The sequence below is a fragment of the Trichechus manatus genome, unplaced genomic scaffold (genome assembly GCF_000243295.1).
Source record: "Trichechus manatus latirostris isolate Lorelei unplaced genomic scaffold, TriManLat1.0 scaffold00043, whole genome shotgun sequence".
Classification (NCBI taxonomy): domain Eukaryota; kingdom Metazoa; phylum Chordata; class Mammalia; order Sirenia; family Trichechidae; genus Trichechus; species Trichechus manatus.
This window is the reverse complement of record NW_004443979.1, coordinates 8,502,354-8,522,929: the sequence shown is the minus strand read 5'-3', so window position 1 is coordinate 8,522,929 and position 20,576 is coordinate 8,502,354. Positions and strand designations below refer to the sequence as shown.

The window sequence follows — 20,576 nt, the reverse complement described above, 5'->3', positions numbered from 1 at the left end:
AACCATCCTGTCCTGTTTTTGTAAATGTTTTGATATTGTCTGCTGTCTTCGGGGTGTTCAGTAGTTATTTTTCTCATTTATTGATTGTATATTTGTTTGTTTTGTCCTTTTTTTAAATATAGCTATGTCTGAGCAGGCAGGCTTTGTGTTCTTTGTTGTTTCCTCATCTGTGGGCACGATACTTTTTGCCTCCTTCTCCAATTGGCAGGGTCAGTTGCTCAGATATGGTACAGCGGGGCAGGTCTAGCTGAAGGGGAGTTACTGGGATGGGTTGTTTGTAGTACTTACAGTAGCCATCAGGGTTGGTTGGCAATCAGTGCAGGGCAGGTTCCGGTAGGCTGTGCCTGTGCTGCTTGCTGGTGTGATGTTAAGTGCACGGTGGAGGTAGGCAGGATGTAGTGGGGAGATTGTTATGTGTGGAGCTAAGATGGATATGGGAGATAGGAACAGGAGCCAAAAACATACAAAGAAACAAACATACAAGAGTGCTAGGGGAACTTGCCATTGGAGTGGAGAGTTGACAGACTATGAAATGGAGAAAAACCAAAAGGGGAAGAAGAAGAAAAAAAAAATGAGAGAAAAGAGAAGAATGAATAAAAAATCGTAAAGGAAAAAGAACAGCAAATCTCCCAGGGATCCCACCGGTGCTGCTATGAGGTCTGGGGAAGTTGTTCTCAGATGTTGCAGTACAGCCTGGCTAGAAGGCCTAGAATTATTCAGCACCAGGTATTCAGGGAACAGGAAAGACAAGGAAGGTATAGAAAGACAAGAAACTGAGTAATGAAGAAAGACAAAAAGGGAAAAAGAGGGAAAATAAAACAAAACAAATTTAAAAAAAAGAAAGAAACAAGAAAAACCCCCCAAAAAACAGAAGGAAAAAAAAAAAGAAACCCATGAAAAAAGAAATGCTCTCAGGGATCCCTCTGCACCTCTGCGCAAGGTGATGGGTTAGGTCCCAAGCCACGCAGCACCGCCTGGCCAGAACAGCCACCCAACTCAAGAAAAGGAAAAGAAAACAATTCAAAACAAACAAACAAAAGCCCAGGGATCCCACCAGCATGGCAGCCTGGACCGGGAAGAAGTTCCACACTCAAACAGAACTCCGCAGCCCCTCAGGAAGAAGCAAAGATGGCACACGGAGCCAGGTATTTGAGCGAAAGGAGGAGGCGGTGAGAGGTAAGGAAGAAATCAAAAGAAGCGGAAAAAAGCAACACCAGCAGCCAACATATGGCACTCAGAGACCTGGCCAGTGCGGGAGGATGGAATCCAGGCAGCCGGTGCTTCCCAGACAGGAGACTGTGGCTGCGGGAAGCAGAGGAAGCCGAGTGGGGGTGAAGAAGGGTGGGGGGTGGGAAAGTATATATCTCAAATTACCGATTGTTTTGTCTCCCACTGGAAGCTCCATGAAGCTGCTTTCTCATACCCCCTATTTGCTGGTCTCTGATAGGAGTCCAAGATGGCGGATCTGCACTGCTTTAGCTGATAGAGGACCTCTGCATGAATCTCTCCTCACTCTCTGTTCTTTGTCAGTTTTCTCAGTCCATTTGGTGCTTGGCTGAGTTCTTTATCTTTTCATTTGATGTTTTAGGGTTTCAGGATTGCTGTTTTCTCTGTTTGGCTTAGTTTTTCAGACCTTTGCTGTGGAGGGACGGCGGGGCGCTTCTGCCTAGAGTGCCATTTTGCCGGAAGTCCACCCTGATGTTCTTGATGTGTTCATTTATAAAGCAGTGTCACATTGTGTCATGGATTGAATTATGTCCCCCCAAAAATGTGTGTATCAGTTTGGCCAGGCCATGATTCCTGGTATTGTGTGGTTTTCCTATATGTTATAAATCCTGCCTCTATGATGTTAATGAGGGAGGATGGGCGGCAGTTGTATTAGTAAGGCAGGCCTCAGTCTACATGATTGTATTATATCCTGAGGCAGTGTCTTGAGATATAAAAGACAGAAGTGAGCAGTGAGACAGGGGTCTTCATACCATCAAGAAAGCAGTGCCAGGAGCAGAGCACGTCCTTTGGACCAGGGTCGCTGCACAGAGAAGCTCCTAGTCTGGGGGAACACTGAAGAGAAGAAGGTCGACAGAGAGAAAAAGCCTTCCCCTGGAGCTGATGCCCTGAATTTGGACTTTTAGCCTACTTTGACTGTGAGGAAATAAACTTCTCTTCGTTAAAACCATCCACTTGTGGTATTTCTGTTATAGCAGCACTAGATGACTAAGAGACATTGTAAGGCATAAACGTTAAAAAAATCAAGGATTTGAGAAGCATTTGACTCCTCACTACAACACCTAAATCCATTTCAATATTATGCGATAATCTGAGAAACAGAGCTGAATCAAACCCTACTATATTAATGGATTTATATGTGTGCACATAAGGCTAATATATTTTATGCTGCCAGTTTTTTTATGGTTTCATAAATAGTGCTATCAGTAACGTTTAAAAAAAGCTGAAGAAAAGAGCTCATATGTGCTGGTAGAAGAAATTCAATGTGTTTTGTAGAACACTGCTACTCTTGATATAGCCTGCGGGATGTGACTTTTCATAAAAACCTAATGAATTTCTAGATTTGTCAGCTGTTTCCAAACAGATGCATTCTGCTAATCTAATGGAAACATTTTGAGCTTAGATCCCAAATATCAATAGCTTTTAGTATTGCAAATTAGTTTGTCTATTGGGTAAATTGGGCTATGTGGTTCTTGATAAAAAGTAGCAAGTAATTTTGTGTGCATGTTTTATGTTTCACTGCCTTGCCAGGGTTTGATGCTCATATCTTTTCTTGCAGAGTTTTAAGTTGAATGTAGACAGTCACTGTGCTCTCAAGGAAGCTGTGGAGGAGGAAGGACACCAACTTCTCGAGCTTTTTGCATCTCACAAAGCAGGTAAATCCTCCTGAAATATTGCGAGTCTTTATGTCTCCAAACTATTAAGAATGAAGAAGCATTGCTGTAAATTACTGCATATATTCACTTCCTTATGTATTATTAATATTTACATTATCAGATTGACCTTCAAGATTTATAAATGTTTCATATACCGCATACAATGCTGTGATACTTCTAAGGTGAAATACTACCTCCAAATGGTCTGTTCATTTTATTTTGGGCTTGCTGTTCACCTGAGTTTCAACTGAAATCACATTCCTGAAAACTTTGCATTGACATGCTTTTAGATGTAGGTGCCCTGGAAATAACATTAAGATAATGAATGAGAATCATGCATAGAGTTATACATGCATATGCATTAGGGTGCTTATAGATATCATTACAGATATAAGGCAAGCAGTCTAGAGATATCTGATTATTTCCCTGCCAATTCACGCCCATGAACACTTTACGTGGTCTTTGCTGGTCATCGTGTTAGCAGAGATTTTAGTCTTAAACCAGTTCTTACCCCAGCATTAATGTATCTATGAGGAACAGATTATAAATAAAAAATAGTTTTGTCATTTGGTTATACTTATCCTGGTAGTAAAAGACCTGAAGACAGGATGAATTATAATTTGGCTCTTGTTCAGAGCTTACCACAGCTAAATAGAAGAGCAGCATTAATCAGATGTGCTAATGCTAAAGTCTTAATTCTGGCCCATTTACTGTATTTCTCACCGAATTAACTTTACCTATTTCCATACATCTTTCTGATTATAAAGTCTCCACACATACGCACAGGGCCTTTTATCTAGAATGTGAAGCTAAAGCATTATTCATTTTTATACATAATGATTTTGTTCCACATGCAAGTTTTTCAGTCAATACGTTGAATCTAAGTAGATACCCAAATATGCATCTACGTAGTTATCCCATTTTTGTGACTTTATGCCTTATGTCAAGTCAAGAATTGCCAGTCCCTATTCTGAGTGACAAATGTTAACATGACAAGTGTTGGTAATGGTAGTTTAAAAATATGCATATTGTTTGAAATGTCTACCTTATTTACTAAATAAAAATAACAATGTGTAAAGATGCAGTCAGGTCCATGACTTGTGCTTTTTCCCTCCTCTTGGAGAAGGACTGAAGGACATGCTGCGGATGATTGCAAGTCAATGGAAGGAGCTGCAGAGGCAAATCAAACGGCAGCACAGCTGGATTCTCAGGGCTCTGGATACCATCAAAGCTGAGATACTGGCTACTGATGTGTCTGTGGAGGATGAGGAAGGGACTGGAAGCCCCAAGGTAAGTGGCTTGAAGTTTCCCTTATTTTCTCTTATTTCTGTCTTCTTTTGAACTAGGCATCACTGAAGTTTTCTTTCCACCCCTAAGGCTTTTCATTTCTACTGGGTAAACTTTAAATATATATATTTGTGTGTGTGTGTGTGTGTGTGTGTGTGTGTATAAATATGGACACATATGGATACATACACACACAAAATGAAATGGCCTAGTTTAAAACAGTTAAAAAAAACAAACAACTTTCAAGTTTTCCAGGAAGATGTCTTTTCATGAAAGGTGACAGGGTAGGAGAGGGACAGTATTTTAGGGGTGGGAGAAAGGGGGACATAAAACATTTAGTAAACAAAACATAAAGCATCTTTAACATGAATAATCAGAATGGTTTTAAATTGTTTTGTTGCAACTATAAATCACTATAATCAGTGCAATCACTCAGCTCTGACATCCATTAGCCGCTTGGTTACAGCAAATTAACAAAGAAGAGAGAAAGTGATTCATTATCTCATTCCTGTTAATGACTATCAGATGCATTGCCTAATTAGGGGTTGGTCATTGTAATAGGAAGAAGGTCATATGCTTTGCTACAAATCTTTTTGCTTTGAGTATAAGTTCTCCATAATGGTGCATGCATCGAATACAACAAGTAGTTTAAAAATGAGTATTGACATGTTTTGGATGTCCATGTTAGATTTATAAAATAACCAATAAAGCATATGTAATGGAACTGTAAATGAGGCACCTTTTTGTAAAGCACCATGGTTCTAAAGGTCTCTTTGACTCACAATGTGGAAAATATTATTAGCTTTATATTTTCACGTAACGTCTCTGTTTTTTTTCTTTTATGCCTGTTCTTTTGTGAAAGTAAATGAAGAAAACTGGTCTGATAATAGACTTAGCATAGAAACATACTGTAACATTGGGAAACAGATTTAAGAGTTCATAGTTTTTATTCCCAGAATGGACAAAGTAATTAAATCATCATTGAATCACATTTCTTCAGCGTGCTTATGAGTTGGAATTGTGTTGAATGTATACAGAGCAAGTTAAACAAATACTTTGCCCTCTTAGACCCACATTCTTAAATGCAGGCAAAGAAGGAACCCAACCAGTGCTGTAAGGATGAGACTCATTCAGCCAGTGGAATGCTTGCAGAATTTACAGTTTTGGAACCTCGAACATCAACCTTTAACTTATTTGTTGGAAACAGGATAGAATGATGAGCTCATTTCCACTTAAAGAAGGCTCCGTGGAGGAGGTCACATTCAGGAAATACTTGAAGGAAGGAAGAGAGGTGGCTTGGCACTTGAACACATATTTTAGGAAGTGATGTGATGAAAGAATCAGAGCTGGAACTAATAATATGAAATGGAGAGTGTGTTGAGCAGACTTTTCAGGGCAGAAGTAGAACTATTTTAAGGAGCAGGCTGTAGGGAAAAGATGATTGGGCTAAGGCTTTGGCTATGGGGATGATGAGAAAGGACATAATTAAAAAGCCCACAGTGTTTTATTTATTTAACAAAAGCATATTTAGCCTACTTTTCAAATGTTATCCTGTACTGAGGGCATTCTATAGTCCAGATACTGTTCTAAAGCACTTATGTATATTCAGTCATTTAATTGTCACAACAAACTTGTAAGGTAGCTTTAGTATAATCTCCAGTGAAGAAAACAGAGACACAGAGAGGTAAAGTAACTTGTCTAACATCACATAGATACTAAATAGCATAGCTGGGATTTGAATCTGAGCCATTTGACCCCAGAATCCATGTTTATCACCATCTATAGCACTGTCTCTCCCTGGTATTCCTCAGGTATTGTACCACAGGCATTAGAGATGAGACATTAGCCTCAGTGCCTATCTCATGGAACTTGTGGTGATGGGGCAGACAGACTTTAATCTAATAATCATGCATTTATAGACCTTGATGTGCTGTGAAAGAAAACAAAAGGGAGAAACAAGACTTTTTGCCAGGAAAAGTACTTTAGAACAGGGCACCAGGGAAGGCTTCTTTGAGGAAGTGGCATTCTGTGTGAAGCCTATGTAGTTAAAGAGAGAGGGAAGAGTGTGCAAGGGGTGGAGACTGGAACTCTTACACACTTCTGGTGGGAAGGTAAAATGGTACAACCACTACAGAAAATGGTATGGGACTTCCTTAAAAAGCTAGAAATAGAAATGCCATATGATCCAACAGCCCCACTCCTAGGTATATATCCTAGAGAAATAGGAGCCATGACAAGAATAGACATATGCATGCACACCCATGTTCAATGCAGCATTATTTACAATAGCAAAAAGATGGAAACAACCTAAGCACCCATCAATGGATGAATGGATAAACAAAATGTAGTACATACACACGAATGGAATACTATGCAGTGATAAAGAATAATGATGAATGTACCAAACATCTCACAACATGGATGAATCTGGAGGACATTATGCTGAGTGAAATAAGTCAATCACAAAAGGACAAATATTGTATGAGACCACTGTTATAAACAGTAAAGAAAAGGTTTACATACAGAAAGAAACATTTTTTGATGGTTACCAGGGATGGGAGGGAGAGAGGAGGGAAATAACTGACTAGAGAGTAGACACATGTTAACTTTGGTAAAGGAAAAGGTAGTATACGATATGGGGGAAGTCAACACAACATGACCAAGGCAAGGGAAGACAGAGGTACACAAGAATAAAGGCAATGATGGTAAATACTATAACATATACAATTCTGCAACAACAGTAATAACAAACAATTTATGAGTGGATACATAGACAGATATGTATGCTGAATAGGTGTGAGAGGGCGTATGGGAGTACACCCATGTGCATATATAGGTTTGGCCATCGATATTTTTACATACCTACTTGTATGCTGCATGTATACTCATATATATGTAATAGACCACACAGGGTTCACAGTCAGGGAAACATCCTAGATATAACCAAACATCTCACAGGACTGAGTTACTGGGCTTGAAGGTGAAGTACCATAGTCTCAGGGAACATCTATGTCAACTGGCGTAACATAGTTCATAAAGACAACGTTCTACATCCTACTTTGTTGAGTAGTGTCTGGGGCCTTAAAATCTTGTGAGCGGCCATCTAAGATACAATATTGGTCTTTTTCCATCTGGAGCAAAGGAGAATAAAGAAAACCAAAGACTTGAGGAACCAATTAGTCCAAAGGACTAATGGACCACAGTAACTACAGCCTCCACTAGCCTGAAACCAGAAGAACTAGATGATGCCCAGCTACCACTACTGACCAGTCTGAACAGGATAAAAGTAGAAGGTCCTAGTTAGAATGGGGAAAAAATGTAGATAAAAATACAAATTCATAAAAAATACCAAATTTATTGGTCTGAGAGAGACTCGAGGAGCCCCCAAGGCTATAGCCCTCAGACACCCTTTTAACTTGGAACTGAAGCCATTCCTAGAGATCACCTTTCAGCAGAATAATAGACAGGCCTATATAATAAATAATAACACCAGTGAGGAAAGTGATCCTTAGAACAATCATCTGTATGAGAACAAAAGGGCAACATCTACCCAAAAGCAAAGATGAGAAGGCAGGAAAACTGGACGAATGGAATAGGGTACTCAGGGTGGCGGTGACAGTGCTGACACATTGCGGGGATTGGAACCAATGTCATGGAACAATTTGTCTAAAAACTGTTGAATGGGAAACTAACTTTCTCTGTAAACCTTCACCTAAAACACACACACACACAGAGTGTGCGAGGGGAAGCTGGGTGGGCAAGCAGGCCTGGTGGGCAAAGGGAAGGATCTAATGCGAAACTAACTTTCTCTGTAAACCTTCACCTAAAACACACACACACACAAAGAGTGTGCGAGGGGAAGCTGGGTGGGCAAGCAGGCCTGGTGGGCAAAGGGAAGGATCTTGGATTAAGCAGGGAAATTACGTTATTGATCTGCAATATAAAAACGTTTTCTGGCTATAGTGTAAAACATGAGTGGGTAAGCTGGGGTGAGGGTGGAGGTGTGTACTAAAGTGGAACTGCAGAGATGGTACAGTCACCTAGATTGGTGTAAGATTTATGTCAAGAATGAGTAGCTCTTTTTACAAGGTCATTTGGAACTTGATGCTTTAAAATCAGCTTATTTTGTATGGAGGTATTGAGATAGAGTGAAGATAACCCAGTGGCCAGATGAAAAGAGAGGGACAAAGAGAGGAAAGTATTATCAAAGGAGAAGCAATGTCAGTGTTTCTCAATAATGGTCTGTTTACTTAGGCCACACCTGAGACCAGATTAGAACTTCCTCGGTGGGGTCCCAGAATCTGCATTTCAGCAAACTCCCAGAGAACCACTGTAATAGGCACTTAGGCGGGCCCTTTTCCTAAAGGACTACATGATCTTCACACAATGTGAATGAGAGAATGTTTGTCACATTGTTATTTATGAAGGCAAACATTTGATATCCACTGAAATGTTTAAAACAGGAACTGTTTGATTAAATTATGCTATATCTTCTCCTAGTAGAAGGTTATACAGCCATTAAAAATATTTTCTGAGAGAGTTTTTAAAACATTGGAAAAGATCCTATTATACACAATTATATATACTTAAATACCTTTGTATTTTCTTAATCTCTGCAATGAGCTAGAATTATTATTATAATCAGAAAAGTAAAGAGTACATGTAAAGTATAAGAATTAAAAGGTGATTTAAAAGGTAAAAGAGATAACTTTGATCTGAGGGGACTTGAGGTATGAATTTAAGTATCTCAAGGAAATCATGCATCTGGCTCTTAATAGGCCTGTGTCTTAGGCTGGGTTCTGTAGAGAAGCAAAACCAGTACAGTGTATAAATATATATATAGAGAGAGATTATATCAAGGAAACAGCTCACGTGATTGTAGAGGCTAGAATGTCCCAAGTGCATGGATCAGGGTAGAGGCCTCTCCCAAGTCACACAGCTGCAGAAGCTGGCAAGTCCAAGATCTGAAGGTTGGAGAGCAGGGCTCCCACTCACAGGCTGTGCAGATCAATGAATCCCAGGTTCGGCAGATAAGCTGACAGCTCAAGTCCCAAGAACGGGAGATGAGATGACAGGAAGCAGCTGCAGGATCCAGAGGGAGCAAAAAGCCAGAATGTCTGCTTATATACAGATGTGGGCCACACCCCCGAGGAGATTCCCTTTCATCTGATTGGCTACTCAGAGTATATTCACTCATGGGAGTGATTACATAAAAACACGGAGAATCATGGCCCAGCCAAGCTGACACACAATCTTAACTATCACAGCCTGGGTATCTCACTTCAAAAAAAGAAGAAAAAAGGAAAAAAAAAAAACCTCTATTAGAATCATTCTAAAAATGAAAATGTTTTCCCTGAGTCACATCTGCTTACAAAGAATAGCATGCTTGTTTTTCTTGTTAATAGTATTTCTATTCCAAAGCATTTTCACAACACATTACATGCACAGTGCAGTGCATCTGAATGCAGCTGCGAGGAGGGCTTTTGTAGGTATCTATGAACGTGAAACCTGAGGGAAGCACTGAACCTTTGAGACCTTGACTTGGCAGAACCAGCAAAAACCCAGGGCTTCTGCCTCCCAAATAGTTCTCTCTTTCCCAGTCTGGACTGAATTTTCTGTGGACAAGTGAACTCGTCTATAATCAGGGGTGAATGCGAACTCAGTTCAAGACAAACAAAATTTATTTCTAAATTTAAGCATAGGAAACTATGGAGAAATCAGAATGATCGTTCTTTCTATTTGTTTAATAAATGTTTGTGGAATGCCTTCCTTATGTCAAGCACCACGTTACTTCCTAGGGCAGACACAAAGAATAATAAGAAAGGCCCAGACTTGAAGTCAGGCTGCCAGAGTTCAATTCCTGATACTTACTAGCTGTGTGTGACTTTGGAAAAATTACTTAAACTTTTCTGTGCCTCAGGTTTCTAATTTGTAAAATGGAGGCAATAATAATATCCACCTGAAAGACTTATGATGCCCATTAAGATAAGTTGACATATCTAAAGTGCTTAGAAGAGTGCATGGGACATAGTAAGTCCTAGATAAAGGTAAATATACAAGCCTTCATACACTAGTGGTGCTGACAATATATAAACAAATAATCTAGTAGAATCAGATAAATACTCTGATGGGTACAAAATGCTATAAGTACGTAGAAGGAAATAAACTAGCCATACCTGGGGTATCAAGGAAGGATTTACAGGGGAACTGATGTTTTAATCGAGGAATGCAAAGGAATTTGCCAGCATGAAAACAGTGGGCAGAGAGAATAGATGTGCAGGGGGCCAAGATGATGGAGTAGTCAGACGCTTCTGGTGGACACTCTTACAACAAAGACCCAAAAAAACAAGTGATTTGATTATATATGGCAGTCTGGGAGCCCTGAACATCAAAGGCAGAGTTGAGGAACCGGACTGTGTGGCAGGGGGAGGGAGAGACAGTTTGGGTGCAGCGAGGAGTTGCCAGACCTGATCCAGCGAGAGCCTGAGCCCTTCAGGCCTGATCAGCTCGGGGGTGAGTGGTGAGGCAGGCAAGCATTGGTGCTCAGGAGGCATATTCTGCACTGGGAGAGACCCAGCTGCTGAGAGTCTACTCGGCCACGCAGAACCAGTGAGAAGCAGCCCACGATGAAAGATAAGTATTTGCGTACGGCTTACCACGCAGATCAAAAACACCCCTCTTAGGAAAAAGCCTCTCACGCATTTACCTCCCCACTCCCTGCTCTGCACTGGGTCCCAGAATGGCTTCAGCAATTGCCGAGTCCCCTGGGCTGGAAGTAGGATCCGTCACATGCCTGGAGCCATTCTCCCTGCCTTGCAGAGTGAACAAATTAACAAACAGGGGAAAAAATAAACTGCTGGCTCCCCTAAGCCAGGAACCGAGGGTAGGCACAGCTCCTTTGCCTAGGCACAGGCATAAGGGATCCATGGACTTTGAATACCTTTTCCCCTTCATAGACTTGTGTGGGCCCATCTCAACAGCATAGGCCCTCCTTACCGCGGTACAACAGGGTATATACCAGAACTCTAACTTCAGCTGTTTCAGCCGTGAAGTGGTAGGTTCTTGACATTTGACGCTGCTCTGCCCATTAAGCAGGGTCTTCACCTACCCACATCAGGGGCCTGAGGACTGCTGGCTCCACCCACACCACCTAGCCACCTGTGATAGGGGCCCACGAATAGGAGGTACCCCCCAGTCCTTACAGCCAACAGCATTAACTGCTCATAGTCTGGCTGCAAAACCCACCCACCTATGCGCTCTAGGGGACAGGGACATGCCTTCCTCCTAGACACTCGGGGGTGGCCGTCAGCCCCCTGCCTTGCTCAGAGTGTGTCCCCCTGCTGCAGCCAGATGCCTATGCCTACATCAATCACCCATGCATGTCTAGGACTGTGAGAGCCTACACCACACACTTGGTGGCTATTTACCTGGGCACCTGAGCTGAATCCATACAGGAGGAGTGGGCAGACTCCTGAGCTCACATACCTAGTAACAGATCTAACCACCTGGTGACAGGACATTAGAGCTTCAAAGGTGCCAATAATCAAACTAGCTCATATGAGCAGCCTGTTTGGGCATATCAAAACAAAACAAGAAGCTAGGACACAGTCAGCAAACATAAAATAAATAAATATAATAACTTATTGATGGCTCGGAGACAACAGTAAATATCAAAGCACATAAAGAGGCAATCCATGATGGCTTCAGCAAGCTCCCAAAATAAAGAATCTAGAAATTTTCCGGAGGAGGAAATTACCGGAGGCAGAATACAAAAGAATAATATACAGAAATCTTAGGCAATTAAGCAAAACGCAGAACACACAATAGAGGAAATTAAAAAGATTAGAGAAGAGCATAATTTAACAGCCTGCAAGAATCCACAGAGAGACAGCAATCAGAAATCCAGAAGATTAACAATAAAATTTCAGAATTAGATGACTCAATAGAAAGTCATACGAGTAGAATTGAGGCAGTGGAACTCAGAATTAGTGAGATTGAAGATAAAGCACTTGACCACCAACTTATTTGAGGAAAAATCAGATAAAAGGATTTAAAAAAATGAAGAAACCCTAAGAATTATGTGGGACTCTATCAAGAGGAATAACCTATGAGTGATTGGAGTACCAGACCAGGGTGAGGGGGGAATAACAGAAAATACAGAGAGAATTGTTGAAGATTTGTTGGCAGAAAACTTCCCTGATATCGTGAAAGATGACAAGATATCTATCCAAGATGCTCATCGAACCAACATAAGGTAGATTCCAAAAGAAAGTCACCAAGACATATTATAATCAAACTTGCCAAAACCAAAGATAAAGAGAGAATTTTAAGAGCAGCTAAGGATAAACGAAAAGTCATCTACAAAGGAGAGTCAATAAGAATAAGCTTGGACTACTCAGCAGAAACCATGCAGGCAAGAAGGCAATGGGATGACATATATAAAGCCTTGAAGGAAAAAAACTCCCAGCCAAGAATTATATATCCAGCAAAATTGTCTCTCAAATATGATGGTGAAATCAGGGCATTTCCAGATAAACAGAAGTTTAGGGAATTTGCAAAAACCAAACCAAAATTACAAGAAATACTAAAGGGAGTCCTCTGGTTAGAAAATCAGTAACATCAGATAACAACCCAAGACTAGAACACAGGACAGAGCAACCAGATATCAACCCAGATAGGGAAGTCGCAAAAGTAAATCAAAGCTAAAACACTGAAAATAGGTAAACAGATGTCAATATGTAACAGATGACAACATTAAAACAAAAAAGAGGGACTTAAGAAATGTAGACATAGATTTTTCATATGGAGGGGAAGTCAACGTGATATAAAGAAATAAAAGACTGGTATAAACTTAGAAAACTAGGGGTAAATATTAAGGTAACAACAAAGGAAACTAACAATCCTACAAGTGAAAATAAAAAATTAGAAAAATATAAAGACTCAGCAAACACAAAATCAACAACAATGAAAAAGATGAAAATACATAAAGAGAATAGATGTGCAAAGACCTAGTAGCTGGAGCCGGGGACCTTGTCATGGAAGGTGATCATCTGGCTTGCCCCAATCTGCAATGAGGCTCCCAATGTGACAAAAAAATTACCCTTAATTATCAATGATTTGAGAAATAATTCCTCATATGTCTCTAGTTAGCACAATCCAAGCCAGAATGATGTCCTCCCGTACAAGGTATATCTATTATATACTGCTTGAACAGAAATTTTACTTGCCATATTGCACTAAATAGAGAAAGCTTAAACAGATTATCCTGAAGTTCTCTAAGACTAAAAGCTAAAGTCGACTTGTTAATCTGTCATATCCTCCCTTTTTTCCGTGATGTGACCTTGCACAGGTCATGTACAAATTGTCCCATGAAATGCATCTCCAAGCACAGCAGTTATGATCATCTCATCTATTTCATCTCAGAGCTAAAAGAGGAACTAAAATTAAAACATAATAAAAAATAACTCCAGAATTCATCTTAGGTTACTTCAGAAGCTACTGGGAACTTGAGAAGCATAATAGAAAATCTAAGGAATATATCTAGGGGGTATTTTTCTTTTTTACCTTGTTTGAGAGACAGCAGAAAAGGACTTGGTCTTAGAAATCTTGTAAAGAAGTCGAATAGGAGGAAATTCAAAGACTCTGGGAAACTTCTCCCTCAGGACTCGGCAGCATACCTTATCTGTTGTATTTCATTTTTTAAAAAAGTGTTTTCCCAGGACTGTGAGATCTTTTATACAAGGAAATAGAGAACAGAATTTACTAGTTCTAGGAAGAGAGCTTCAGCACTCACATTCGAGAACTGAAAATATGCTTGTAATTATATATTTTATTTTAAGATAGATTTGTGAAGTTTTATCACCTTAAACTAGGCTTTCAGTATGTTAAATTTTTGAATGGTGTATAGTTGGAGGGAGTTCAAAACACAATGACTATTGAACACCTAACAAATGTTGTATTCTTTTTTTGAAAAATTCCTTCAAGCCAAAAAAAAAAAAAATCTGACAGCAAGAAAACATTCTTAAATTTTTCACATTGCCTCCTTTAAAATGTTCTTATCCTCTATTTGTTTTCACCTATAGAGTGTGGCATCATTACAAATGTCTTAGAATCAAGGCCAGGATTTCGCTACATGACGTATCGAACTTTGCATTACTGAAAGCAGGCAAGAGTAGTTCCTTTGTCCTTTTTAAAGAAACAGATAAGTTTCCAGAGCAAAGAATATTTGAGATTTTATTATGAATTTAGAAAACTTTACAGCTACTAGAAGGGTGGCCTAGCATGGGTCCCAACCAGCAGTTGGGTGAAAGGAGACAGAGGGTCAGCTGCTTTGAACTCTATAAGATTGTCCTTATTTTATCTGCCTCCTTTGAGGTTCTTAGATCGAAGTCATCATCTCTTTGTAAATGAATATCAGACTGTGAAGGGCATCAGTGTTATCTGTTCAACAATAGCAGACAGCAAGTGTAAGGACATTTCTTAAGTCTGTTTTCTCAGCCCTACAAATGATGTTTTCAGATATAGGCTGAGAAAAGAGGTGTACATGGCCTTGGACTTGGGTATGTCACTGATAACCTGGCTTTTCTCTAGATGTCAAGAGAGGGCATGTCCCATATTAACAAACTTTTTGCTTGTTTACTAGCAGTCCAAGTCTTAATCTAGTATCTATGATAATGAATTATAGAGAGCTTTCTTCGACTGAAGGGGTATAAAGAAGCTGGTTTGGGGGGCACCATTATATGATTTTTTTTCTCAGCCTTATGTGGGCTCTCTTAGGCTGATGGCACCGCTTGGGTAGTGGTGCAGGTGGATATTATTATCCTGGAATGGAATTTGATCCTGAATCTTCCAAAGCTTTGGTGAGACAGCATTATCTCTGCATGCTTTTCTTTTCTGGCTCAGAAGCTTATGTAGTTAACATGCTCTTTAATATAGGATCTTCGGAAACAGCATTCAGGTAATGAATGAGATTTGTATTTATATGTTGTTAACCCTGCATGCATTGATACACACATGTATGAAGAACTACTTGAGACATTTTACTGTATTCCTCATACAAAAAAGAGCACAGGTATATGTTACCAGAAGGAGTGGGAAACAATATAGTAAGTAAGATTAAATTATGCCTAACATAGTTAAAAGAGGGACAACAGGCAAAGACATGGCCATTATTTATTGAGGACTGACAAAGAGCCCTGCCCAGTGCTAGACCAGACATAAGTAAAACATGCTTTTCTGCTCAGTGGCCTTATCATCTCAGTGTAAGCAAACAGTGTAACATCTTGTCTAATATAGATTGGGGTATCTTAGATCTAGAATAATAGATCACCTAAGATTCAGATCATCTTAATTAGGACGTTAGCAGACTGAAATAGAATGGGGTTCTTGATGCAAGCCAGTGAGTAGAAATACATTACCAGTTCCACCTCTTCTGTTCACAATTCTTCCTAAAAGCCAGGACACAATCCACTTCATTTTGCTGTGGAAATACATAAGTATAGTCCTGAATTCAGTGTTCGAATACCCAGGAAGAGCTCTTTCTTCTACTGTGCGTTCTTCAGCAGTCTTTTTTTATTATCAGAAGGACAACTTTTCTTCAGAAGTGTTTTTGAAAGACAGAAACAAAAGTGAATTACTTTTGTGAGGATCAGTTGTGGTTACTAAATTGTGACAGAATTGAATAAAAGATATTTCCCCTAATATCCTTGAGGCCCTTTTAAATTTGCATATGATCAGATGTGTGGGTGGATCCCCTAATATCCTTGAGGCCCTTTTAAATTTGCATATGATCAGATGTGTGGGTGGATCCAAGAAAGAAATTTTTTTAATAGTCTGCTATTCTAAAGAGATGATTCTCAATTTGAAAAAGGATTCAGAAAATAAAAATATATAGTAAGTCAAAGAACAGGTAGTGTTCAGCCCTACCTCGATATAGACCATAGCTTATCTTGATTTTTTCAAATCATAATTCCATGGCTAGTGGTCTTGAGGATGGAGACATTTGGTTTAGCAAGAGACTGGGAGTGAAGTGCATTGGTGTCGTTAATCAACACAGGGAAAGGTCATTGACATGAGTAGGTAATTTACTTTTTTCCTATTTAGTCCAAGGGTGCCTAATCTCCAAATCTGTAATACCTGGTATTGGCTATAAATTTACATTCTATGGGAAACAACCGTCATTTATTAGCAGAACTCACATTTTGTAATCCAGTCTAATCTATTTCAAAGATAGTATACAGTAAACACTTGAGGGGCTTTTTGATCTATAATAAAGGTCAACACTTTTTAAAACTAAGTAAGCACAAAAAGGAAGGCAAAATACAGAACTGTGTCTAAAAAAACTCTTTCAAATTAATAAGTAAATTCTTTGAAAGTGTGAAACAGTTGCCTCAGTGTGTGATTTACACTTTTCCTGGAATGTGTTGTTTCTGGCAGAGGAACTGGTGGAGCTAGGGAGCGCCCTGCTAAAGGGATTTCTTTGCCGAGGCTCTTGTGTTTATTGAATCGCATAGGACTTCTTATAAAACAGCAGCTTTCAAATGTACACACACCTGCACTTGACAGCCTGAACACTCCAAACGCTGTTTAGCTGTTCTCACACCCAGAATATCTCTCCTATCCAGTGAAGTCAGAAGGCATTGAGATGTCTACTTTCAGCTCTTTCCTTTGAAATTCAGCTAGAATACAACAATTTGTGTGATTCTGATGTTATCAGAGGAAACGAAGATGTATTTTTCAGGGTATTGTAGTGCTGTTTGCCTCCAAGACTTATGGAGCATTCCCAGTCTTACCTCCCACCGTGCCTAATGTTTCTCAGGAGACATCAACTAGATTGGAGGCCCGGGGACCTATCTCACTGAAGCTTCCAGGCCATTTTCATTGGATCAGGGCGGTGGCTTCACATGTTATACTCAGTAGGCCTGTAGAGGCCAACACTTGTTTAGTTACCTGCCACCCCCACCCCCACCCCAGGTCTCAGCAAGGCCAGGGACCTTGCTGAGTCAGAAGGGGAGAAGAATAAAAAGGAAGCTGAAGGAATGGAAGAGAGACTAAGACAAAAGAAAGGAAAGAAAAGAAAGAGAGAAACAAAGGAGAAATATACAAGGAGGTAAGTGCCCAGAGAAATGTAGAAGTTAAAAACCATCACCTCAAGGGTCATTCAGAGACGTTGCTTCCACAGGCTGCCCACAGCTGTTTCAAGGACGTGAATGCTTTCATGGGGACATACACACTCTTATTCTTTCCTTTTTCTAGCTCTGGAAATGAAAATAGGGAAAACTTTCTTTACTTTTGATATTTTAGATATTATTGTGTAACCATTGTGTGTGTATGTTTAAATATATTCAATTAATGGGGTTAGTTTTTATAGCAGGCTTACTATGGTCTAGGTTTGTGTCAAGCCTTTTACCTGGTTTGTCTCATTTATTCCTTTCAACAACACTGGAAGTCCTATTTCCTGCTATCATTTTTCACTTTACTGATGAAAACGCTTAGGCTGCAGACACATACTAAATAGCCATGCTTTTGAGACAGTCTTCTTAAAAACCTTGGTAAAGGCTAAACTCTTCAAGCCTGTCATTTGACTCAAGTTGTTTAATCAAGATTCTGTGTTGCTGTTTCATATAATAAATCTTAGTTTATCCACCATCTTCCAAATGCACTTTGCCCTTTTTCTTCTCTGCTTTGCTCATGGCTTTTCCTACTCTATCTATATTCTAACCCTTTGTTCAAGTCAATAAATATGAATATGTTACTACACTGATGATAAATCTCTAGACAGAACCCTGTATCTCTTCTCGCTTACTGCCCAGCAGTGGAGACAGTTATGCACATATGTAATTATAAATTAAGGCAGACTGTGATAAATATACTATAAGAAGGCACAACAGAGATAGGAAGTTGGGGAGGGGACATTATTTCAGTATGATGGGCTCTGGGAAGGCTTTTTTTCCCCCCTAAGAGGAGATGGATTTTGATTGGGCCTCTAATATTCAGGTAAATAGTTAAATAGGAAGTTATTGGAGGAAATATATTCTAGACAGAGGACATAGCATGGTCAAAGGCATGGAAAAGGGAAAATTTGAAGGACATCTAGAGGATGGTGAACAGTGAATAGTTTGGCATTTTTGAATACAGGGTATCTATCTATGTCTTTATGGGAGAGAATGAGGGCCTAGTGAAAGATAAAGCCTGAAGAGGTTTAAAGCTATATACTGGAGGGTTTTGAATATCAGACTGAAGAGTTTTTGATTTGATCATGTGCTGTGAGAGTTTTTAATGATTGGATTTAGCCATAGAAGACAGATGGCAAAGGCAAGATGAGAAAGGACGGACTAAAAGTCGAGAAAATAAATTAGGAAAGTAGTATAGTAAAAAGGGGATGAAATAAAGCAGTGGCTGTGATAATATAAAGAAAAACTAGGAGCAATATTATGAAGATAGAAATAATAGGATTTGCTTTGCTAACTAAGAGAGGACTGAGGAAAGAGGTAACAATGATTCAAAGGAATTGTGCATGAGCAGTTAGGAAAATGATGTTACCTGAAGTTGCACACACTTTGATAAGGAGCAGTTTTGTCATTCCTGATAACATGTCCAAAGTACGTGAGACGAAGTCTCACCATTCTCGCTTCTAAGGAACATTCTGGCTGTACTTCTTCCAAGACAGGTTTGTTAGTTCTTCTGGCAGTCCATGGTATATTCAATATTCTTTGCCAGTGCCATAATTCAAAGGCATCAATTCTTCTTTGGTCTTCCTTATTCATTGTCCAGTTTTCACATGTATATGAGGTGATTGACAATACTATGGCTTGGGTCAGGCATACCTTGGTCCGCAAAGTAACATCTTTTCTTTTTAACACTTGAAAGAGGTCTTTTGCAGCAGATTTGCCCGATCCACTAGGTCATTTAATTTCTTGACTACTATTTCCATGGACGTTGATTGTGGATCCAAGCAAAATGAAATCCTTGACAACTGCAATCTTTTCTCCATTTATTGTGGTGTTGCTTATTGGCCTAGTTGTGAAGGTTTTTGTTTTCTTTAATTCCCTAGGTGGTTACAAAGTGGAGCCCAGGTTGAGAACACAAATTTAGGAATAGGATAGACCTAAAAATCATCTACATGGTCATGTGTAACACTTAGTTGAAACTGCAAGCCTGAAGCTTGGCGTAGAGGTTAATGTTAAGGATATTTGGTAGTCAGCAAATAGAAATAATAGCTGTTGCCGTGAAAATTGCTACAGACAAGTAAGAGGCTGTTGTGTGAGAGTAAAGGGAAAATGTGATGGAACCTTGAGGAATGCATTGGGTAAAGAGCAGATGGAAGAAGAGAACTGAAAGAGGGATAGGAGGAATGGTCATATTTAGGATTAGAAACATCATAGTGGGGGTTATGGAGGCAGAAAATATTTGTGAGGGAATAGACAACATTGTCAAGTGCTACAGAGAGTCAGAATAAGGAAACATGTAACGTTGGTAACGTATGAGAGACTACTTTCTGGAGCATCTTGGTGGTATGGAAATAAGATTATAGATTACATACAAGGTTTTAAACAGTGAGTAGACATGGTGAATTGAACACATATGTTTATTTCCATTTTTTTAAATGAAAACCCACTAATAGAGTGTTTAAATGAAAAAGGTATAAGCATACACGGATAAAGACAATGGGAGAGAGAAGAAAGAATAGCAGGTTAGTGATATCAGCAAACTTCTGGAAGCTGGAGAGCAGATGGACTAGGGCTAACTGACTTAGCAGACCAAAGGGAGCAAAAGGTTTAATGCTTGTAGGAGAAAGCCAAGATCCAAGCTTGTTCACAGCCAGAACATGGACATGCTTGGGAATTAGAGACATCAGGTACTTCTGGAAATTGGTAGGGTGGAAGGATTAAAATGAGGGGGAAGGGAGGGCTTGCAAGACTGTATAAGAAGGAGCTTAACATCCAGGTGACTAATCTTCCTTGTGAACTTTAGCAGATACCTGCAGATTCACCTACTGTAGTGGACTATGGAAAACTATTCATAGTTGAGAGCAGCGATGCCATACTAAAGCTGGGGACTAAGTGAGAGTCTACATGTTCATTGGTGAAATTCCCAGTCCCTGCCTGCACTTGGCTTCCAGAAGGCTGGCAGCCAGGGGATAGTAGCATGAGAGATGTAGGTCAAAGGAACTTTTCATGGGATAGGGGTGGCCTTAGCATGTTTATAGGCTGAAGAATAGGACTAGTAAAAAAGGAAGACAGGAAGAAGGTAGTTTCAAAAGGATGAGAAAGATGGTTATTGGAACAATGTTTAGATGAGGGAGAGGATGTGAATCAGGTGGAGCTGATTTACTGTTTGTGCCACGCATTTGGCAATTAATCACATACAACCTTGTGACACTATTTCCATAGTGTATTTGAACTTCCA

The 20,576-nt window shown here is 39.7% G+C and overlaps 1 protein-coding gene across 1 annotated transcript in view; it reads left to right on the top strand.

Moving 5' to 3' along the window:
- Positions 1–20,576, top strand: part of AKAP6 (A-kinase anchoring protein 6) — a 404,455-nt gene that overhangs the window by 162,098 nt on the left and 221,781 nt on the right. Inside the window, exons 5-6 of the mRNA XM_004376527.2 lie at positions 2,786–2,882; positions 4,009–4,172. Of these exons, the coding sequence (XP_004376584.1) occupies positions 2,786–2,882; positions 4,009–4,172 (261 nt within the window). The remainder of the gene's footprint in view (positions 1–2,785; positions 2,883–4,008; positions 4,173–20,576) is intronic.